This window comes from Chinchilla lanigera, unplaced genomic scaffold (genome assembly GCF_000276665.1).
Source record: "Chinchilla lanigera isolate Chin_1 unplaced genomic scaffold, ChiLan1.0 scaffold00041, whole genome shotgun sequence".
Taxonomy (NCBI): domain Eukaryota; kingdom Metazoa; phylum Chordata; class Mammalia; order Rodentia; family Chinchillidae; genus Chinchilla; species Chinchilla lanigera.
Window position 1 is genome coordinate 5,983,421 of NW_004955442.1, and position 24,661 is coordinate 6,008,081.

The 24,661-nt window shown below is 44.2% G+C and overlaps 1 protein-coding gene across 1 annotated transcript in view; it reads left to right on the top strand.

The window, feature by feature from the left end:
* Cpped1 (calcineurin-like phosphoesterase domain containing 1) overlaps window positions 1-24,661 on the top strand; it is a 125,330-nt gene that overhangs the window by 85,366 nt on the left and 15,303 nt on the right. The window contains exon 3 of the mRNA XM_005391148.2: window positions 23-445. Within this exon, the coding sequence (XP_005391205.1) occupies window positions 23-445 (423 nt within the window). The remainder of the gene's footprint in view (window positions 1-22; window positions 446-24,661) is intronic.

The window sequence follows — 24,661 nt, forward strand, 5'->3', positions numbered from 1 at the left end:
GATATGACCTTTCATCTTCTAGGGACTCCCTGGCGCAAGGAGCAGACTGAGGACCTGCAGCGGGTGCTCAAAGACCTTGACAGAGAGATCCCACTGGTCCTTGTCAGTGGCAACCATGACCTGGGCAACGTCCCCACAGCCGAGACCATCCAGGAGTTCCACCAGACATGGGGAGATGACTACTTCAGCTTCTGGGTTGGGGGTGTCCTGTTCCTGGTACTCAACTCCCAATTCTGGTACGATGCCTCCCAGTGCCCGGCCCTGAAGCAGGCCCAGGACTGCTGGCTGGACCAGCAGCTGAGAATCGCAGGACAACGGAAGTGCCAGCATGCCATCGTCTTCCAGCATATCCCGCTGTTCCTGCACAGCATCGATGAGGATGACGACTACTTCAACCTCACCAAAGCTGTGCGCACAGAGCTGGCGGACAAGCTCACTGCTGCAGGTAGGCCCCGGTATGGGAGTCTGCAGCAACTCCTTCGCCAGCACCTCTGCAATTTGGCAAAGAGGGAAGCTTTAGATGGAACTGGGTTCTGGTCCAAGTTCTACCACTCACTAGCTATGTGGTTGTGGACAAGCTCCCTGCTCCTTTGGAGCCTCAGTTTCCTCACTGGTAAATCAGAGTAACAGTAATGGCTCTCTTATAGGATGGTTGTGAGGAATAAAACACAGGCCATGCTAGCCTGTAAATGTGTGGTAGCTGCTCCCAGGTAAGGATGGACGTGCTCGACAGGGGAGCTAAGGTTAGGTCTGAATGTGGTTGCATGTGCCTCAAGTCATGGCACAAGCAGGGATGTCTTTCCCCTCATTTCTCTAGGAAGCAGGAACTGGCTCAGGGCCAGCTGATGCTAAAGTGCCAAGCTTCTCACCAGCAGAAGCCCGGTGTGCCGCAGGAAGTCCTGGGATGTGGCTCTAATGGAAGGTCCTGGGCTTCCTCAATTTGCCTCTAGTGAGATGGATTAAGTTCCCATCTTGACTCAGGAGAAGGAAATGTGTGTGGCCTGTACTCTGCTGCACACTTTTAGCCAATCATACGTGTGACAGACCATTTACATACTCCAACAAATGGAGACAACCTGTTTGTGAGAGTGAGACCTAAGCTTCCAGTGATGCGTCTTCTGGTCTCGGCCCTCACCTCATCTTTCCTCTTGAGAGCCCCAAAGTTGTGGGGCCTCAGCCGAATTCCAGCTTTGACAACTGGTCCGAATTCCTCCTTTCAGATCTTTCCAGGGCTTTCTTGTATAAAACACTTCAAAAATAATTTATGTTCTTTTATTTGGTATGTGAGAAGGGGAAGGGGCCCTGACCCAGAAGTAAGCATTTAGTTTTTTTTAAATCCTGTTCCCCTTCTTTTCATCTTTGAGTATTAAATGTGTTTCACATACTTGTGAAAGGTACAATAGGCCCTTCTGTGTTTCTGAAACATTTTACAAAAGGCTCCCATAATTGGAGACATTTTCCAACTGTTCCATAGAGACAAAGTTGGAAAACTTCTATTAAAGGCCTTTGAAATTTTCTGCCATGCTTCAGTTGGTACAGAATGCCATTCTGATGCCAGGGAAGTAAAGTGTCAAAGTGAAATCAGCTCCACCATGGAGGCTGTTTTGCAACAGAGAATAAAGCTAGGAGAATATTTGATGCTTCTGACACAATTCCTTTCATAGCATATGGCGAGTGATGCAGATGCCATTCCCTGGTTGCTCGTCTTTTTCCACTCGTTGTCCAGTTCTTAAGCGGCACATGGTCTGAGTTTCCCATCTAAAGGCAGAGCACATGTTGCCTACTTCCACCCCCTGGTATTAGGAAGACCCCAAATGCCAGGAGACCCAGAATGGGCATTGCATCACACTGGAATCAGCAACCCTGCAGGCTCAGAGTCCAGGGGTGTCTCCACACCCATCGTTATATGTGACTCCAAAATGTCTACAACTCTTAGTGCCGGTTGCTTAATCAGAGTAGGACGGAGCCCTCCTCCAGCCTCATCCACGCAGCAGCCTCTTCCCATGAAGAGCTACATGAGAAGCCAAATTATACTCAAGATGTTACTTGGGAAACAAAAGGCAGAGTAGGGGCTTAGTCTCCTTTTTCCACTCATAATGGCATCAGGCCCCAGCATCCTGATGGCCCTATATCCAGCAGGGGCTTTCTTGCTTGTAGGGACTTTGCCAGTTCATGTCAATTTAATTCTACCTCTTTAATTTCTATCCAGCCCATTCTTTGCTTTCACCCACCACTGTCTCAGCTGGGTCTTAGTGGCATCTCTGAGCCAGGCATGCTGCTCCACCTTTGGGTGGCTCTTTCTTCTCCCAACAACCCACAGGAACCACAAGAAGAGTCCTGACCTCCCCAACCCAGGAGGAGACCCAGTTCCTCTCCATGCCAAAAGTTGCTGTTTTGGGGGCAGGGGATTTAGCTCAGCGGCAAAGCGCCTGCCTGGCAAGCGCAAGGTCGTGAGTTCGGTTCCCGGTACCGGAGAAAAACCAAAAACCAAAAAAAAGTTGCTGTTTTGCCCTCTGGCCTCCTCCATGTCACGTCACCTGGCCAAGCCCACTCAGCTTTGACCCCATCTGTGTGATGTCCCCCTTTACCTCATTCTTCCTTAGCTTTCCTTGATCCCAACACTTGTCAAGTGGATTTTTAAGTGTTGATGTGTCCAAACTCCTCAGTAGATTCTCAACTCCTTCAGGGCAGGGGAATTATTCTTCTCGCCTCTGCATTTGGGAGGCCTAGCTCGGGTCTTAGCTCGCAGTGAAGCTTCATCTGTGTTTGTGGGATGAACGAAGTAGTGGAAGTCTTCAGCTCATACTTCTGTGCTCAGTGGGCAGCTGACAGAGTGCAGTAGTTGTCCAGCACCCACCCTATGCCTGGCACAGCACAGAGCAGGTCTAGGTTCCCATGGAGCTGCTGACAGAGTCTTTTCACTGTATATTCCAGACCATCTGCCCCCCGCCCATCCAGTCCTATGGCCTCCATGACATGCAGTCCCAGGAAAAGCCTGCAGGGCATCCCTCTACCCTGATCTACCTGCCAGCCTTGCAGGGTTACTCAGCATTAAGTTTCTGCCTCCCCAAGCGCTCCCTCCCCACTTTCCCCAGGTATCACCTTCAGTATGAGGTCACTGATCTTAGGATCTTCACCTACATCTCACGGCAAACCAGAGAGATGGGAGCCTTCCTGTGATCACCCATCATGTTGGGTGGCTTGTCAAGCCAAGCCCTTTACTTAATGACCTTCAGACACAGAATAAACCTGAGGCCACATCCAAAAGACCCAACTCAGGATCTTTCAGGTCACTTGAATGACCTACTGGGTTGGAAGGCTCAAATAGGTTTTGTTTTTTTTTTTTTTTTTGGTACTGGAAATCAAACTCAGGACCTTGCGCTTGCCAGGCAGGCGCTTATGTCACTGAGCTATGTCCCTGTCCCTGGAAGGCACAAATGGGCAGGCTCTATGCAGATATTTACATACCCAGTTTAAGAACACGGGCAATGGCTGGGCTGACAATACAATCTGAACTCATTTGCAAAGCTGGAAGTTCAAGAGATGCTTTGTAAAGTTTGTTAACTAAGATCTGGATAGCATTGGAGGTGATGATGGCAGATGGTATTTAATGTTGCCTCCAGGTTTCTCCCCCCACAGCAATATTATTCGCTAGTACTATTTCAGTCTCATTTATCTCCTTGTGCTAAAATGCCAGTACTCAAAAATATGTCAAAAGCTCATCAGACTATCAGGGTAGCTTTTAATTATGATAATTGTGTTGTTATAAAATATCCCTTTAAAGAACACATCCCTCCCCATACCACCATGGAGGTAAAACCCTGCTTCCTTCCAGCAAGTTTAATGAATAATTCTGAATCATTGTGTGGGATGAATAAATGATTTAATAATGAGCATCAACAATCATCTCCCATTGTTGCATTAATTTTTTTAAATGGGATGAGGTAAATGAGGAGGAAGGGATGTCACTATACAATGGGCCACCTTGTGTGTAGGAATGCACTCTGTGATTCAAAACCCAAGCGCTTCCAAGCTCAGGTTTCCCTAGAAACCAATACATCCTGTTTCTACTTTGGAAGCTCAATAAAAAGCCACTTTTGTATGATATAAAAACGTCAATAACTGGTACAAATAAACAGATATGAGGGCAGGACAGATACACAGATGTGAAGCGGCACCTGTTATTTTCTGTCTTCTTCTGCTCCGCCTGAGAATAATCATTTTCATCACATCTAAGGGATATAGAAATTGGTTTTCCTGTTAATTCCCCTGATAGGTGGTGGGAGTTGCAAAGACAGGTCATAGATAATGAAATCTTGGTCGAAGCTGAACGTTGTCTCCACCCTTGTGGCTCTTGCAGCAGAAGGTTAGTATGTGACTCTGTTAACATGGATTGCAATTTAAAGACTCGAGCTTAAGAAACAGGAGTCTGGCACTTTTAACTGGCCATGTTCCCCTGATGTCTTGATACCTTGTCTCTTTGCTATTCTCAAAATAGAGATCAGAACTGTATATTAAAGAGCCCGGAGCAAATTTGGCAATTATAAAAGATTCCAGTAAGTTGATCTTTCCTGCAAAAGTTAATGGGCAATTTCACAGAATTAGAGTTTCATCTCTAGTCTTTATGTTTAAAAAGAAAAAAATGGCAGAAAGAAATCTTAGCCCATGGTTGTGGCTTTAGAATGTCAAAGCTTTAAAGACTATAAAGGTCAGGTTCCCACAATATACTTTATAGGAAGACTAAAACTTCCAACTCGACCCTGATGTCTTACTATGTTATGTTGAAACTGTTCATATCCTGATTGTTCTAGGAAACACAGCCCAGCTGTGTTCGCCACTATAAACCCAGCCCCAAGCTGAGACTGTCACTTAGTTGTCCCTCAATAAGTAAATATTGGTTAAATGGAATTCAGTTAGGCTTGATTTGGATCTACTTCCCAGCAGAATCATAGGTAACGTCCACATCACCTATGGGTTGGTGTTGACCATCTCATTTCCAGATAGGAAATGCACTGCCTGGAGCAGGAGTCCGCACACTTACCTGAAAAGGATCAGTTAGTAAATATTCAGGACTTTTCGGCTTTACAGTCTCTGTAGCAAATACAGCAAAATCCTCTTGGCTCCTGGCATGTGCAGAAAGACAGACAGTATTTTGAGTCCAAGAGTTTTTCAGGGTAGATAATAAGGAATGCATACCTAATTTTATGCAAATGGGCTACTAGTTTAAAAGGGCAGGAACCACTAAACTAGGTGAAAAATTCTTCTGGAAATTAATGATAGGATCTATTTCTTAAAGCACATGCTTCTCCATTTAATGGGTTAGTAAAAATCCTTTGAATGCATAGTTTTATAGGGTTTTTCTAAATCTCGCAAATGTGTCCACAAGACAGCAGTAATCATCCTACAGTGTCTTCTGTTTAAAATGCAGTTTTTAGCCAGGTATGGTGATGCACCCCTGTAATCCCAGGAGCCTGGCAGGAGGATCACCATACGTTCAAAGCCAGCCTGAGCTACATAGTAAGACCCTTTCTCAAAAAAAAAAAAAAAAATCAATCAAATGCAATTTTTTAAAAGAATCTTGATAGTTACTTTTTAGACCAGCTTTCTGATAAGAACTCAGTCTTTGTTTAAGCATCCATAGAATCCAGAGTTTCTAGCAGTTTATCAAGTTGAGGAATTTTATGCTCTTTATTTTCTTGGATTTGATCAGGAATCCATTTTCCCAGGTTTCATCTGTTTTATGTCTTGATCCACTCACCGTCCCACTTGAGTCATTTGATGCCTGTGTCTCATAGACTATAAACTTGGATAGCAGACCCACTGCCAAAGCTACATCTGGTGTGAAGTAATGGGTTATATTTCTCACTTTGGAGGTATCCCTAACAGTTAGGCTAATTAAAGTTAAAATCAAGTCCTGATGGTAAATATTTATAAATTGAGAATCTGGCATGTGTGAATGTGTGCTGCTGATTACCCAAGTTAAGTCAACATTTATTCATTCATCAAGTAGCGCAGGCCTCATGCTAGGAACTGAGGACAGGGGAGGGACAAGGCAGGTAAAGGTTCCGTCTCTGGGGTTGCAGATCACTCTGCAAGTAAGAATTTTAAATCCCATTGCAACTTTTTTTTTTTTGGAAACAGAGTCTTGCTGTGTAGTTCAGGCCAGCTTTGAACTCACTGCATAGCTCAAGCTGGCCTTGAACTTGCAGCAATCCTCCTACCTCAGCCTCCTGAGTGCTGGGATTACAGGCCTGCGCCCACCACACCTGGCTGCAAGGTTTCAAAAAGCAACCTCCAGTACCTTGCCAGCAGTAGTGTCTCAGTTTGTAAAGTCAAAATGTTACATCTTTAAATTTTAGGTCCTGTTTTAAAAATAGCAATTAGTATCATTTTGAAATCAGCAATGAAAATCCCTCCTAAAATCCCTGTATTTCTAGTGTCTTATTCTGTTTTTTGTCACTATAACTACATACCGTGGACTAAGTAATTTATAAGAAATGAAGGCTTATTTGACTCAGTTTTGAAGGCAGAGATGTTCAAGGTCAGGCAGCAGCAGTCTCCATTGGAAGAGGTCTTTGCTGGTGGGAATTTTCTTCCATCTCAAGGGGGCACGGGATATCACGCAGTAAAAGAGGTGTCTTGCTCAGGTTTCTCCTCCTATTTATAAAGCTGTGGTCCCAGTGGAATCAAGGTCCTATCCTTATGGACTCATTTAACCTTAATTACCTCCTGATACCTCCAGGTGCCATAGGTGAATTAAGGTTCCACCTCCAAGTACCATAGTTGGATTAAGTTTCCATCCTTTTAATACCTCACCATGAGAACTAAACTTTGACATGAGTTTTGGTGGGGACAGAGAACGCTTAGCACCTGCTTAGCAAAGCATTCTCACTTCCTCTGCATGTTAGGTTATTAGTTCACTGAACTTGCCTTCATTTTAAGGCATTCCTCATCCACCTCCAACAGTACAAGTATAAATCTAGAATGTTCCTGTTGAAAATAAGCTAAAAATGGCTTTAAAAAATCAATATGCAGTAAGTATTGATTTTGAAATCAGAAGAATAGCATGCTCGTTTAGGTAACACTCCCTGAGGGCCAGACAGAGTCCTGACACCCACTTGTCTTGACTTGGAAATGCTCTATGCATGTGGTACAGGTGAGGAACTGAGTGTATTAGGCATAAGGAGAAGGCCTTTCAACTCAGTCCATTTTAAATTCCATAGTCACGTAAGTGGAAAGAAAATCATCTTTCTTAAACAAACATCCTCCTTATGTGTGGCACTGTCCTGTGCAGTTGGAAGGTCAGGTGGAGACTGTTCCCTGCAGGTACATATGCAGGTGAAGGTAGCCGAGTTGGGGCAGTTGTGGCCCTGCCACTGCCAAGTGAGCTCCTGTGAGGCCTCCTGGCCATGCTTCTGTCTCCCTGGGGTGGAGGGGGAGAGGGAGGGGAGCCTCTAGTTTCCAGCCTGACTCCTCAGTCATCCTTCTGAAGGCACATAAAAGAGAATTTCTCCCCCTGAAACTGCAGGAGATTGACAAGCTTCTTGAGAGCCATGGTTAGTATTTGATTTTGTTGTTATTCACATTGTTGTTTCCCACCGCTCTCACAACCTCCACAGACAACCCCTTTAAGTGCTGGTATCTTTCCATTTTATTGATGCGCACACCCAGTTCCTACAGGCTGAGATTCATTCAGCTCAGGAAGTTATGTGGCACAGACAGTGGTCTCTGCAGCTGATGTCAGAGTCAAGTCTTTTGACACAGTGTTCTCGTCTCCAGCAGGTGCTCAGTAATGGTAATTGTTGCTGTTAATATTTTCCTTCTGGCCATAATCAATGTTGTCATTATTACTGAAGAGTATTTTAAATAACTTAATGTTTAATGAATTGATGCTTAAGGGACTCATTTTACTTTTGGTACCTCTGACCCACTGCTGAGTTTTGCTTTAAATGGAACCTCACATTTCTGACACTGTTGTTTGCACCTCTCCTCTGCCCTTGCACTGGGGTCCCCTGCCCCTGCTGTGGATCCATAGTGTCCCCAGTGGGTACTGAAATTCACAGGTAACCAGCTTACTTGAGGTTCACTTTTATTCCCTGTGTCATTAAAACACAATGAACAGAGACTTCTGGAAGATGGTGGTGTGAACAGCAGAGAAAGAAAACAGCCTGTCCAAGATCTGATGTCCAGATGCTGGAATATAGCAACATGAAGAAGAGAAAAAGAGGGAAGTGGATCCCCAGGACTCAGCAAGGATCTGAAGCAAGAATTGAAGCCCTTGAGGACAGCAAAGAGAGGGACCTCAACACAAGAAGGAAGCAGCAGATGGCCTTCATCCCTGATCCATGGCTCACTGTATATGGGGTCGGCGTCAAACCTACAGACACATGGTGACTACTGGCCAGTAGCCATTTTGGAGAGAGGCCAATGAGCAAAGGAACTCAGAGCAGCTGCAGGGTGGCTCCATCTAGTGGCTCCTAGTGTCAGGGTTAGGCAGAACTGAGTTCAAGTCATCAGGTCAAGGAGCTCATTTCAAACTGGCAGGGAGCTGATCAAAGCCAGCAGGACATTCATGGAGTGTTGTATTCTGAACAAATCAGGTTCTAGCCTTACAACCAGAAGCCAACCAGAAGTTCAATGGCTTGCTGGGACTATCCACTACCCCTCCCCTAAATCTATAGCTGGTTTGCTGGGATGGATCAACATATATCTGGGCTCTGTTTGCCCACTCTACCAGTGACAGTAAAGACACACCCTGAAGTGGACATTAGTTTTCCGCTTTTTTAAAAAAATTTTCTTCTTGATTGTTTGTTATTATTTTTATATTAATGTGAACATTGTTTCAAGTTTTTTGTTATTGTTCTGTTCTTATTTTTATTTCTTCCTTTTGTTTTTCCCTCCTGTCTTGTTCACCAATTTCCCAAAGTTTACATATCTTCCTTTGTCTGCTGGAAGATAGAACAGATAGAACTCTTGAAGACATTGGTGTAGGCAGACTTTATGAACAAAACCCAGTCACACTGAAAATGTCACAAAGAATCAACAACTGAGAGCACATCTAATTAAAAAGCTTTTGCACACCAAAAGAAACTACCAACAGTGAAGAGACAACCCACAATGTCGGGTAAAATGTTTGCTAACTGTTCTTCAAACAGTGAACTAATATCTATAATATGTAAAGAACACAATAAAACCAGCACCCCAAATGTAAAGACCCAATCAAAAAATGGGCATCTGAATTGAATAGACACATCTCAGATGAAGAAGCAGAAATGGCAAATAAATATATGAAAAAATGTCCACATCGTCCAAGAGATGCAAATTAAAACAACATTGAGATTCCATCTCACCTGGAGAGAATGGTTATTATCAAGAATTCATCCAATTACAAATGCTCACAGGGCTTTGGGTAAAAAGGAACCCTTCTCCACTGTTGATGGGAGTGTAGACTGGTGCAATCACTGGGGAAATCAGTGTGAATGTTCCTCAAAAAACAAAAACTATAGGTTCCATTCAACCCAACTAGCTCCCTTCTTGGCGTCTTCCCAACAGAATTAAAAGCATCATACTGTTTATTGAAGAATTATTTTCTTATTCCCTATAATGGTTTGAGCAATCTTTCATTCTTACATCTGGTAATCTGAGCATTGTAGTTGAGGATAGCAATATGTAATGTAACAACCACTTTTGATTCATATTATTTTGTCTTGAGACTCTGTATCACTTTGAATGTTCTTGTTTTGATGTGTTTATGTTTGTGCCACTGGTATGCTGCTACTGTTCCACTTCTTTGTTTGTTTCTCATTTACTACTCTCTTTAAAATAAATTTAAAAAGAAAAAAATAAAAGCATCATACCACACAGATATATATATATACCCATGTTTATAGTGGCATGGTTTGTAATAGCTAAATCTTGGATGCAGCCCAAATGCATCAACTGATGAATGGATAAAGAAATTGTAGGGTTTTTTTTTTGATATAATGGAGTAGTACTCTGTCAGAAAGAAGGATAAACTTGAAACATTTCTAGCTAAGTGGGTGCACTTTGAGACCATACCCTTAAGTGTAATCATACACACATGTTTAAATACCACATTGTTTCTGTGGTGTGAGAAACCAAAAGTATAAATCATTATATGTATAATAGTATATACTATATGTATAATAATATATAGTATATATATAATATATATATATAATATCTATTATATGTATAATAGATATAAATGTATAATAGATACTGGGAAATGGGAAGAAATTGTTCAAATGAGAAGATGAGCAAAGGGGTAGGAGGTAAAGGAAAGAAGGGACAGAAGAAAAGAATAGAAGGAAAAATCGAAACAAAGCTTTTGTAAATAAGGAGAGGAAGAGGAGTTGAAGCGTGGGGAGGGAAATGGAAAAAAGGAAGAGTTAAGATATATCATGTACAGGCACAGATTCTATATGATGAATGTTATTCCTAAAATGTACCAGTAAAATAAAATGCAAAAAACCCATGATGAACATTATAATACAATGATAATAATTACCATCTAATAAATACCACATGACAAATACTATTGCTCTGACTTTATAGACAAAGAGCACAGTGAGTTAAACCCACTACTTACCCTGCTGGGCTTGGTCTGGCTTTGGGGCCTGCATCTTAATGATGTTGCTGTTTGACTAATAAGAGTTTTCTATTTTTTTCTTTTGTGGCAATGAGGATTGACCCCAGATCCTTCACACTGAACTACATTGCTAGCCCTTTTTATTTATTTTTTTTAGGTTTAAGTTTATTAGTACAGTTTAGGTATACAGAATGAACACATTCATCATAGGGCATTTGTATCTGTACATGATATATCTTGTTTTATTTTGAGACAGAGTCTCACTGAGTTGTCCAAGTGGGTCTCCATCTTGAGATCCTCCTGTCTCTGACTCCCAAGTGCTAGGATTAGAAGTTTGGGCCACCATGTCCTAGCTATAATAACTTGTCATTGAACAGAATGCACCTGGGCTTGAGTGCTGATAGCAAGAAGGAAGGAGCTAGCTCACCGATGTGGGCATACCCCACAGGCTCTCCCTCCGTATGTGCGTTCACCACCCTTCCCCAGCAGCTTCTGGGAAGGAGGTGGTTCAGCCAGCAAGGCAGGCTTAGCACTTGAATGTTCCATGCAGTCTCTGCTAAGGGAGACTCCAGGGAGGTTATCAGGGTCTGGATTACAGGGAGTGGAATTCCAGAGGGGCCTCCGCAAACAGCAGCTCTTTCAGAGTAAGTCTTTCACCTCCTCCATTCACCTTGAACAGGGAAGTTGTGCCTTCCACAGACAAATATGCTGTTTCTGGTCTTACTTGAAACAGAGAGGGACCTATGAAGGGCCCTGAAAATTCTGGCCAGCTCTCTAAGGGTTTAAGTCTACACAGGCATAATAGCTGAGGACTGTGGCTCTCAGACAAAGCTGAGGACTGTAATGCCAGAAAACAGTGATTAAAAAATAGTAAACGTATATTTGAGACATTACCTTCAGGAAAGGAAAAGTGTGGCCACCTGTTCATTTCACCATGTCTTTGGCAAAATGTGGCTGGTACTGTGAATCCCCACCAACTTGGACCGAACAGAGAAATTGTCAAGTGCTGACCTGGGGTCCTTAGCTGAAGTTGTCTGACAAAATTCTTTGACAGTATTCCTCACTGTGCTTGTGACATTTGCAGATTTCTTTTGTGTTCCTAAGAGTCTGTCCTGAATTTATTAGTGATCTGATACTAGCTTCTCAGTAATTGTGTGTGTGTGTGTGTGTGTGTGTGTGTGTGTGTGCCCGCATGCGTGCCTTGATCTGAGGCTTACTCACCAGTGACCTCCCCATGTCACTTTCACCTTTATGAGATCCTGCATTATTATTGTGGTTTGTGGTTTCATGAGGTAGAAGTTCAGTATATTTGTTTACACAGGTGGGAAGATTTTGAGTAGGGCCTTGCTTTATAACCTGTCCATTCATTAGCATTTCCTGTTATTAAGAAATGCTTTCTTTTCGTATGGCTGAGATCCTGTCATCTGAGCATTTTGGAAGGAAGCTTAAGATTATGTCATACAAAGCATTATCTCATGTTGTTAAAAATGTTCCATAAACCACTGCTGTTTTGTACAGAGACCTACCAGATTTCTTTAACCCTTTTGCCATTATTGGACATTTAAACCATTTCTGCTTGTTCTCTGTGATTAAAAACAAAAACAAAAAAAGTACTGCCATGAACTGCTTTGTGCATAAATAAACCTAAATCTGAAATATCCTTGCACATTTTTATGGAATGAATGCCTGAAGTTGTTCTAAGGCCACATATCTGGCTGTCATGTTCTGTTGAAGAGATTCAGCATTCTGTTTGGGGCTCTTGACCTGGGGTCAGGTATTTTGCTTATTGTCATACTCATCTGTTTTATTTTTCTGTGTTTATATGTTCTCTCCACTTGGAAACTAGGGGGCTAGAAATGAATAAGTACTAGCCTTGCCTTCAAGAGGCTCAGGGCCTGGAGGGAAGCCAGGGAGGAACAGAGACTCGGCACCAATGTGGAAATTGTAGAACAGGACTTTTGCCTCTTTAGAGATCTGTTTTAATATCTAGATTTCTCTCTCCATGAGCCACATCTCAAGATCTGCACATTGTCCACCAGCTACCTTTCAATAGGAGTGTGTAGTTCCTCCTAAAATGTGCAATGCTGGCACCTGTGACCCTGGACAACTGCGATACCAGTGACATTATTTCCTGCCTTCTTCCTTTCTTCTTTCATTCATTTACCTGTTTCTTTCCCTAATTTATGGTAAGCACTGGCTATATTGACCTCATAGCTGCATCTTCCTGAAACCATGTGGTTGTGTCTTCACAGAATAGGTCCCTTCAGTGTCTGCTCTAGGGGCAACTAAAATTCTTTTACTTCAGTGGATCTGGGAGTAGTCTCTTCTATGCCAAGGCCATGTACGTGTCCATAGCAAAGACTGTTTTCAAGAGAAAGAAAACCTTTTTTGTATGATTACTCCATTGAAACAGTGAAGTGTTGTGATTTGATACCCATTTCCGGTCTTCCAACCCAGGGCTGTGGAGTGGCCCTTCCCAGCCTTGTTGAGCTCAGTGCTGACTCCTGACCTAATCTCTGCCCAGGGCCTTCAGGTAGAGCTAACCACCTCTGGTACAAAACGGACTTTGGATGTAATTGTAATATCTCTTTTATAAAAGCAGTGAAAGTAGATCTTAAAATATGTTATCTGTGGGTGGTGCCAATATGAATATTACATTATTTTTTTTACTCATTTGTATCTTTTAAATTTAAAAAAAAAAGAATACTAAAAACTCCTAGCATGGCCTGGCAAACTGTTTCTGTTAAAGAGCCAGATAATGAAGATCTTAGGCGCTATGGGCCAGAAGACACCACTGAGGACATCACATAGGTGCTTAGGTACAAACGTAGGAGACATTCTTAGCTCACAGGCAGCACAAGAAAACAGTCAGTCAGCTACAGCTGGATGACCGCTGGTCCATTCCTTACGATCAAGCACCATTGGTGCTTTATTTAAGGATATTTGTAACAAGCCGTCAATTCTCTTCCAAAAATTAAGTGCATAGCATATTCCAGGCTTCGTCTCTTCTAGCTGCAAGGGAAAGACCACCATGTAAATGAAAGCCAGGATGAGATTTTTCTTTGTTTTCAGTTGATGTGTTGGGATATTCTGATAATTCATATTCTGCCTGCAATGTGTGTCAATTGTTTCTCACTCCCAGATTGCCTCCACATTGTTGTACAGATGTGGCCCGGGATGACTGAGCCCCTTGCCCTCTCAATTCTTCCCTGCTTTGATGAAGTCCTGCCTGGCACTGCCTCTGGATCAGTACCCCGTCCTGTTGAATGCAGGTGCTTGGGAAAGTGGTTTTGCAGGTGGTAGAAATGCAGGGTGTCAATCAAGGTCATTGACAAATCAGTATTTCCTAGAGTCTTACTGATTCTTACCTGACAGGGAAACTTCCCAGGCCCTCTTGGATAACACGTGAACCCTATTAGTTTATAGGAGCATCCCAACTCTGACTTACATAGTGTTCAAAACTGGACTATTGGTTGCCCCAAAAGGAGAGTTACTATTCTGTCAAGTGGAGGATTCCAGTGTTCCTTTGGATCCTAGGAAAAACGAAACTCCTGTTACCTGTCTCAAGCTAAGACAGTTTACTCTGTCACATAAGCAGAAGGCTGTTGGTGGTCTGTGTGACCCAGCACTCACTGGGCTTCTGTCCTGTATCCCCTGGCATGATGGCTCTTTACCAAGGCTGGGTGTCTAGGTGGCTGCCACAGTTCTAAACATCACATGAAGACTTGACAACCTCCAGCCGCAGAAAGGGGACTTTTTAACCTGTTCACAAAGGGACTGTAATTCATACGTCTCAGTGCCAGGTAGCTCTGAAGCACCTGCATGCATGACTATCCCTTCAGGCAGTACAGGTTGCCTAATGGTAGAGTCAACCACCAGTGGTTCAAGCCAGCAGGAATGTGTTCAAGGAAATTAGGAGTCCCCCAGGAATTTGCTCCCACACCTCTGTACCCAGTCCTGAGTCCCAAGGCTCTTCCTGGCCCTTGGTGGCTTAAGAAGGACAAGTGTCTGAGCTGCCTTGACGCTGTTTCAAGGGATGAAAGCCTGCTACCTTCAGAGCAGGACTCAACTCAGAACAAAAGCAGAGAAAAAGGGCAGGCATGGATACTGGGAGGCAATCAGCGCTGGCTTCCCTGGCTAGAAAGGAAAATGCCCAGTACTTCAAACATGCCTTTGGGTCTGTCCTGGAGTGGGATAGTGAGCCTGTACCAGGGTGCAGTCACGTCACCTCTGAAACTCACAGCAGCCCTGGGAGGAAACTGCTGTCAGCCCTTCTTGGAAATTGAAGAAACAGATGTTCAGGAAGCTGGTCATTTGGTATTTAAGAACAGATGGGATTTAAAATCATCACTCATTCCACTATCTTTGACTTTCATCCTCTTGTTGGTAACGTCGTCTCCCTTTATAAGGATCCCAGCAGTTCTTTTGTAAAATCAGAGAATACTAGAATCCTACTGTCTCAATAATCATGTTAGCAAAGGGAGAGATTGGGTCCCCTCCATGAGGCATAATTACGTGGCCTGAGGCTACCTGTGTTCACCCACCATCCACTGTCTATCTGCCCATGTATCTATGCATCTGTTCATTTATCCTGCAGCCATCTAGGGAGCCCTGGAGCCCTGCAGCCCTGCTCTGTGGTGTTCATCCTAGGAATGAGGATGCGGGTGAGCAGACTTGGTCTCTGGCCTTGAGGACCTCGCAGACCAGCACGGCACATGAGAGTGGGAACCAGAAATCACAGGATAGAAGTAGAGGAAGGTGCAAGGACCAGGAAGAGGGAGAATCAGCTCCATCTAGCTGGACCAAACTTTGTTCCCAGCAGAGGAAAGGAACGAGCAGAGCTTGAAGGGTGACAAAGAGTTCCTCAAGGAGACAAGGGCAAAAGGAGAATTTGAGACATAAGGCACAACATGGGCAGAGGTGGGAGTCACAGAGCAGCCTGGCACATGTTGGAGCTGGCATTGATGTTTCTTGGTGACTGGAGTAGGCTCATGTGGAGATGTGTATGGCATCAGGGGCCAGGAAGACGGCCTTGCCCACTCTACCATGATACATTCCTCTTTTTCCATCCTGACAGTGTTGCTTTTGTTTAGAACACCAGCATGACAGGCTGAAAATAGCCCTTCACCTACCCCCAAAAGTACAGCCTTGTGACCTTGTTCTGGAATTTAGCAAACAGGGCTTCCAGGAAGACTTTTTGCTGGCCCTTTCCTCTTCATTACTGCTTGGGACTTGGGCACAATGCCTAAAAGCCCTGCAGCCGTCTTGCAGTCTTGAGGGCAGCACAGCAGAAGGATAGAAAGCACCTGGATCCTTAATGAAATCCTTGACCAACTGTACCCATAGGGGTTTGCCTGCCTCCTCTCTGTGGGATTGATAAATCATAGATAAATACAAGTTTGTACCCGCTTCTTGGTTAGGCCACTGTAGCCACTGACAGCTGAATGTCATCCTGATATATCCTGGACCTGAGAGGACAGAAGACTGGAAGGCCCACGGCAGGAGATCAGGCAACCGCTAAGACCATACTAAGGAAAGAGGGATGAGCGGGTTCAGACAAAGCTAAGGGAAGAGAGGATTGGACCAGGAGGAGGGGTCTGTGGGTTGAGTCTACATGGTAGTCAGTTAAACCCACAGAGGAGGGGCCAGGCACTGGGGGAAGAAGTGAGCTGCGTTTTCAGTGTCTGCAGGGACCTCAAGAAGAGAGGTCCTCAAAGCTGCAGCATTGAGTCTGGGCTGGAAATGAGTCAGTCATTGGCAAGTGAGTGTGGCTGAGGTGACAGTGAGAGGGAAGGGGAGAAGAGAAGGCTATGGACGGAGCCCAAGGAGGGGCTCCCTGTCAAGGGCTTGTGGAAGAAGAGGACCTGCCTCCAAGGCTGAGCTGGAACAGGAGAGCAAGGACTGAAAGTCCCAGGTCAGGAAAGCTGACCATTCTGCTAACAGTAGTCCTTTAATGGATTGTTGCCTGACAGAAGTTTTCTTTTAACAATTTAAAACAGAAATGGACCTAATCGAAGAGCTTATGTTTCGATGGCTGCGGCACTGCCCTCTCGGACTCCCCTAACTCCAGGCAGGGGCAGCGCACACCTTCTCTCTCTAGCAGACTTCAACATTCTGCAAAAACATTCCCTTCCACAGCCCTCTGCCACCTCTGTCTACCTCCTTCGAGTATTTTGGGATGGATTTCCAATTTGATACATGAACATGCCGTCAGTCAAAACAATCTTTTTAATGAGCCTCTTGTCCTGACAGCTGTGTTTAAGATAGGGCAGGGAAGCGGGTAATGGAAATCTAGAAAATTGTTCATTCTGGATTGAAACCTTAATGTGTGTGCACCCCACACTCCATCTCACACACAAGCCTGCCATCTTCTTTTAAAAATAAAAAGGAAATTATGAATAGCAAGAAAGATGTAATTTGTGCAATTGGGGGGGAAAAAAATCTTCTGATCAGATACTCGGAGAAAGATGAGAGGAAAGTGTAATTATTGAGTGCCTCCTAAGTACGTGGCACACAGCTTCCTGCTGTTTGACCCTGGGCGTGTTGCTGATTTCTCCTTATCTTCCACAGCGTCCCTGGAATGATCTATACTAGTCCTGCGTTCCAATTGAGGAAACTGAGGCTCAGAGATACTGAACACATGCGATGCCCACACGGCTTGGCAATGGTGGGGCTGAGCCTCAAGCCCATGTCCCTTGTCACCTGGCTGCCATCCAACCCGCCACTAGTTTTCTGGCAGCCAAACATTGATATTAAAAAACACAGCCCTCTTGCATATTCCACAGATGTTTTGAACGTCCAGGTCTTCAGGTAAGGAGATAATAAAAGGTTGAGTGCAGCATCCCATGGAAAAAAGGAATAAGGGCAGCGAGGCATGGGCTGCGGGATTGTAATTAATCCTGGCATCCAGGGCGGGAGCAGTGCTGCACTGTTTCCTCTCCCTGGGCTGAGGAAGCACACAGACAACCTGGCAGCAGCTCCTGGCCCTGGAGAGTAATTATTTCCCAGCACCGTTCTGCACCCCAGAGGGCAGAAAAGACCCATGTCCTCTTGCATTATAAGTGGGCTGTGAATGTGGTCACATGGCAATGGGAAATGGCACCTTATAAACACGCTACCCCTGTGAGTCAGTGTGGTGGTTCTGACTGAGCCCTTCTGACCAGTCCCTTGGGAACTTCAGCAGCGGAACCACCTCCCTCCTTGTTGAGCTTCAGAGGCCCCTGATGGCTCTTCTCGAGCCTACTTCTGTGCCATACAAACTGCACGGCAGCTTCCCTGCCTTCTCCTCATTCCCATTAAAATGTAACTTTGTTGATTAACATTTAGGTGAGACAAGACAAGTGCAAGGTAGGCTGTTCTTTAAGAACAAAGACTGGAAGGAAATCCTCAAAGAAAAGAAATCTGTTCATAGGATGATCTGGCCTTGGGTGAAGGTCATTTCAATAACTGAGCATGGGTCATTGCTTCTTTTCTTGTTTTGTTTTGAGACAGTCTGGCTATGTAGCTGAGGATGGTCTTGAACTCATTCTGTAGCTCAGGCTGACCTCAAACTCACAGGGATCCTCCTGCCTCTTGAGTACTGAGATTACAAGCATGCACCAGTGTGCCCAGCTGTGTCATTGTCCTACTTCACCAAAACAGAGCAACAGACAGACAGACAGACACCTAAGAGAAGACTGTGGATCCTAGACAAGCCAGATTTGGCTGTCACATGGACCACACATCTGAGTAAATGCCTGAAGTGAGCAGTGTTTGAGTATAAGCAGCACCCTCCAGAGGAGAGGCATGCAGCACCTGGTCCTGTCAGTGAAGTCTTCAAGGGACTCAGCTTCTGAAGCAGACAGGGCCCCCACCACAGGTTGACAGAGCTGCTTGGCTCAGGTGCCTCAACACCCTGAGAGAGTTTCCCCATGCTGATGATGGGGCAGAGGGCTCCTCCCTGAGTCCATGGACCCAGGGGCTTGAGGCAGGACACCCACTTCCCACAGGAGGAGCCTCAGCCCAGGGTCCTAACACTGGCTCAGAAGCAGCACTCACTCATTCTGCAGGTCCCCATCACTTGAGCAATCCCTGGAGAGCAGAAGGCTCTGAAACCACCTGGCCTCCCAGTTACAGTGCTTTTATCATTACAGTATTGAGAGATTGTCCAATGACCTAGATTTTATATAACAGAAGTACAGTTTTCAGCAATTTAGAGGGTGGTCCTGACATAGAGCTGTATGTTCTAGAAGGAGCAACTAAAAATGTTTTGTGAGTGGACACAAACAAGTTGCAGATATCTATATAGCATGTTCCACTTTCGTGAAATTATGTGTGTGGAGCCACCTTTTCTCCTTCTGCTCCTCCTCCCCAACTCTCTGGCAGTACAAGGTTTTGAACCTGTGGCCTCACACTGAGCTGCACCTTTAGACTCTTACAGTTTCAAGACAGGTTCTTGCTGAATTGCTTCTCTCAAACTTGCAATCCTCTTGCCTCAGCTTCCCAGAGCACTGGGATTACAAGTGTGTGCCATCACACCCAGCTGTCTGTCTCTATAACCTATATCTAATATGTGTGTTAAAATTAAATCTGAAAAGTACATACTAAACTAAAGTGGAAAGAGGAATTTCAAGAACTGCTGTCCCCTCCTTTTTTGTTTGATGTTCTGTATTTTTATAATATTAGTGTTTATTTTTAGCAATATTACATTGCTTTTTAAAATATTTTTATTCAGAGATTCTTTTATAGAAAGGTTGTAAGGATAAGGGTAGTAGAAAGAATACCTACATTACCTTTATCCAGATTTATTTGACATTAACATTTTATTTCAAATGCTTTATTACTTACTTTTGCGTGCTATTGCATATATTATGTCAATATATAAATTTTTTTTCTGATCTGTTTGAGGGTGAGATGTATGCATCCTGTGTGAGTCTTCTTATCTGCTCTTTCAGGGAAAAGCAGGCCTACTGTATGTACTGGTTTCTCATACTTTATTTGCTTTTCCCATTTTTCTAGGAAATCACTCCATGTCACTTCATAGAGATTGTCCTCATTCCATTTCACAACCCCAGCATGTGCGCATGCCATAGTTTATTCATCTGCTCTCAAGATGCGCATAACTTTTAGAGGCTCAAAAACAGTGAATACAGTAGTGGAAAAAGCAAGCTAAAGCTCCAGTAGCAGGTCCTTGATGTGGTTAGGGTGGATGGGCTCTGGAGAAGCTTGACAGCTGCAGATCCCCTTGGGCTGGTTATTTAACTCCTTTTAGGCTGTTTGCACATCTCACAGTTAGAATGATGAAGTGTCATGAGGCCCTGCTAACTGTGGGGTGGGATCTCTGGCAGGAGACGCTAAGACAGGGTTGGAGTTGGCACTCAGGAGCAAGACGGGGGTGAAGCCAAGCAAAGATTGGTCATTGCCGTGACCTGACTCCAGCCGTATCACTGTTGGCTCCAGAGCACTCAGGTGGTCCCCCTACCCTGAGGCAGAGGCTGACCCCCACCCCATGAACAACAGTACATTTAAGGATGTTGAAGAATGTAACATAATAGGTGTCATAAGGTTTCTTCACACTGCCTGATCCATGGTAGGTCTTCAGTAAATGGCAGCTACTATTATTATTTCTTTTTTGGTAGCAGCTTTATTGAGATGTAATTCACATACCATTCAATTCATCCAGTGTATACAAGGTTTATTGTAGTCATAGAGTTGTACATTCAGCATCACAGTCTCATCCACAGGATTGTAATTTTCTCATAAAGCTACCCTGTACTCTTTCTACTCCCCGATTTCCTCCCAGATCCCTCCCCCTCTCCCCAGCTCTAGAAATCTCCTTGTCTGCATGGATTTGCCTGTTCTGGGCATCTTATTTAAACAGAGCCATACAGCATACTATTTGGGGCTGACCTTTTAGTCATCACCATGCCTGTCTCGCCCCTACATGGGAGGGAAGCTCCTGAGAAAAAGGCAGCTATGAGCCTCAGCTGGTCCTCCCAGCAGCTGGAGGGTGGGTAGTGTGAAAGGCTTTCCTAAGGGTGAGACAAAGGGATTATCCAGCACAATACAAGAGCAGCAGGGAGGGTAGCAGACACTTGGAAGTCCTAGATCAGTGCTGGTGAACCTTTTAGAGACTGAGGGCCCAAACTGCAACCCCAAACCCATATACTTCTCACAAAGTGCCAGCACTGCAATTGAGCCTGCATCCTGAGGTTTCAGTTTAGTAAAAACAACTCGTACATTAACATCTTCTGTCTTAAAAGAAAAACATAACAGACCTTTCAATAATACAAATAGCTTTTTACTCAAAGGTAAAAGTTTGCATTTGGTGTGCTTTTACGCAATTAATGTGATCTTTGCTGTTGTCTGTATGCTGATAACCTGTCAAACCTAGGCTGGGACAACTTGGCTCCTGCGCCGATAGGGCTCCGAATAACCGCTGCAGCACAGGTGCCACAGCTTCGCCACCACTGTCACAGATAAACAAAGTCCAATCTATGTCATCCTGAGCAGTCTCCCTTTTAATCTTTGTGAGGTTCATCCCTGTGAGGGCAGCAAAAAGTAAAATCTCAGTGACCGAACTGTTATACTTTAGTGGGAATTTTAACTGGTTGAATTTCTCTGAAGAATAATTTGAATAATCTAAAAAATGGGAATATGATGACTAAATTTTCCCCAGCAAGGAAAGGATGACTGTTTTCATTCCTCAGTCCTACTTATATTTATGTAGGGGTCCTAACCATTGTCAGAGGCAAGAAAAAGTATAAAGATAATTAGAACTGTGGCTATTTGCACATGTGATTTAAAAAAAAAAAAATCTGGAGAAATCCCAGAAGTCTATAAAACAGTTAGTAGAACTAATAAATGATTTAGCAAGTCTCAGGATTATAAAGCTAGTAGGCAAAAACCAATATTCTTATATACTGTTGGCAAACAGTTGCTACTTAGTAAAAACACTTCAATCTCCAATGAGACCAAAAAATATAAAATGCATAAACTATTGCTAAATTTAAGAAGGCCTAGGTAACTGGAAAGATGGACCATGTTCATGGATTGGAATACTGTTGTTAAAATAGCATTTTCCCCAACTTGATCTATAGATTTCAATAAATCTCAATCACAATTCCTGCAGCTTTATTTTTTTTTTGTAGAGTTGATGCTGATTCTAAGCACACATAGTTGCCAAAACAGTTATTTTTTTTTTAAACTGCAATGCTGGGATCAAGCGAGGACCTCACATAAGCTAACCAAGCACTCTACTACGGAGCCCCACTCCCAGCCCCGAAATTACTCTTTTACATGGGCAGATACATTTCTCTCATCTGGTTGAAATGGCATTCTTAGTTTTATAAGCTAAATCACAAACTACCCTTTTTTGTTTCCTTTATTTTTGAGACGCATAGAAGCTTCGTTTTTGAATAATTGGAACATCTTTCCTGAACTTTCATGGATCAAATGTCTATCTTTAATAGTATGTTTTTCTCCATTCCTGGGGTTAGCCCCTTTCCTCCTTTTGTAAATAAACTTTTATTTACAAAAGTTCACAAGTTTATGTACCTTCTACAGCTGCTACCAAAAAAAAAAAAAAAGAGAGAGAGAAAGCAGAATTGAGCAACTGAGATGGAGACCACATGACCCACATAGGCTAAAGTACTATTGCCCTTCCTGGAAGGTGTTTGCTGCCCCTGGGTAGATGAAGTTAGGAGTGATCCTCAGATTTCCCATGAGAATATCTGTAAGATAGCACTCAGATGAACTGGGATTTGAGGACAGACGGTTTGAACAAGTGGCAGTTGGAAAATGGAAGTGCTGAGATGCTTTGGTGCTCTTGGCGAGCAGGGAAGTGTGCCCCTGACCTTGACGCTTGAAGTCATTTCCCTTCCAGATCATCTTAGCCCTCTGCAGCCTCCAGCCTCCCTTTCCCCACATTCCCTACCTGCCCACCCCCAACCCAGCTGTCATCAGAACTGGAATCCTGATACTGCCACCCTCCTGAGGCCCTCCACCCTCCTCCCCTCCTCAGAGGAGTCTCCCACTGTGATATCAGCAGTATTATCATTCTAGCAAGGAAATAGGAGGGCCTGGGAGGTGGCCAGTCAGCGGGAGCCCTTGTTTGTAGGAGGTGCCTGCTGCTGCTTCCAAGCATCTCTGCTCCTTTCCTTGCTCCTGGTATGCCCCAGGCCTGGCGTGCCTGCTTTGCCTCCTCTGGGCAGCTGTTTGGAATAAGAACACTGACTCAGGTCGGACCCTGGTTCCACATCGCACCCTGCCACAGATGTCCCTGACTGTGCATTTTCTTATCGGTAAAACCAGGATAACCAAGTCTCCTTCACAAGGAAGTGGTGTGGAATAACTGAGTTAAAAACATGTTATGTGCCCAGAACACTGTTCAGCAGAGAGTGACCCCTCCATCAGTGTTAGCACTACCGTAACCACTGACCTGGGCCATGGTCCTCAGCTCTGAGAGAACTGGAGCAGAGAACTGGGAGAAGTCAGGGTGTGTTGAGGTCAAAGCCACCTTCTCCAGGAAGCCTTCAGGGCCTGCATTGCCATCACTGTTGACATTTAGCATCTTTAAGATGGTGGGCTGAGTATGTGCTTCTGAGTTAGTCTGATCCAGACCCATATCCTCACTGCATGACCCCAGACAAGTCACTTAACCTCTCCTTCATCTGTGTAACGGGGGTAATTTCTTCTTTGAGAGGCCCTCATGAGTCTTAAGAGAGATGATAGCTATGCAAAGTGTTCGGCTCATATTTGTTAAATAAAACACTGGTAAGTCCTCTTGTCCCTTCTGCATCTTACTGTGAATAGCTCTTTCCATTACTACCGGTTTGTGGACCTTGAGCTCTTGGCTGCTGGGAATGGCCCATGTTGCTGCCACGCTGTGCTTCACTCATCCCCGGCACCAAGGGGGTTTTACACACAGTCATTGTCTTCAGTTGGTTGAAAAACTGCTCCCTACCTGCCCTGGGCAACACTTCTTGTCTCCCCATCCCCAGCTGTCCTGGTCCACCTGCATTTACACTCCGGGATGGGCAAGCCAGGGAAGCTCTCATGAGACTGATGAACAGGAATGTAGAATCCCCAAGTTGGCAACTGAAAAATAGTGAAAAACCCCACCAAGTGGGGCTTGCCTATGATTTCACGTGGGCAGCCTGCGCCTCCTACACTTGTCTGAAAACCCCTTCTCTCTCCCTGTGCCTTGTGGCCATCGCTGTCTGCTGCTCATGGTCTCTGTCCACAGTGCCTGAGGCTGCCTGCTGAGTGACCTTCAGCTCCCCACAGGTTTATTCATACCTGCTTTCTGTAAGGGCACACCCCACCTTCTTCCCCTCTCTCCCTCGCTCCCTCCTCTCCTCCCCTCTTTCTTTCTCTCCTTCCCGCTCTCCTTTTCTCTTTCTCTCTGAGTCACACTTTTTCTTTCTCACCAAGTATGACAGACAAGTTAAGGCACAGTTCTCACTGTTACAGCTGCCAATGTAAAGATGCACGACATTTTCATAAATGTATCCTCATGGAGGGTAAAAATAAAATCTGCCCCTCTAGAACTTGTTTGCACTTTATAGACCTAAGTCAGTAGCAAGGCAGCATTCAGGATGTCAGTTTTTCATATCAGAAGTATAGTGGATTGCATCCCGATTTCCTGATTGATTTGAAGCGTTTCCAATATTAGAATATTAAATTATACAGAGATTGTATCCCAATCCTCTGATTGATTTGAAATGAATTTGAATCAAGGCAGCTTTAAAAATAGCTTTTTTGCATCTTCATGACTTGATACCATGGAGAAATAAATATGAAGCTAATACCACAGAAGCCATCCCCTGCGAATGCAGCGGAATCCTTCTTCTGGCAGTAATTTAAGAAGATGTTTGTCATCTCTTTATAGCAGTTCATAATCCAAAAGCAATCTATCTGTAATATTCAATTAAGGAACCATAGAAGCATGTCAGCCACAGATGACCGATGAACAGCTAGAATGGAAATTCTGCCCAAGTCTATAGACTCGAGTAAACATCATTTGACTGTCAGGGAAGCCATGATTCATTAACGCATTTCTTACCTCCA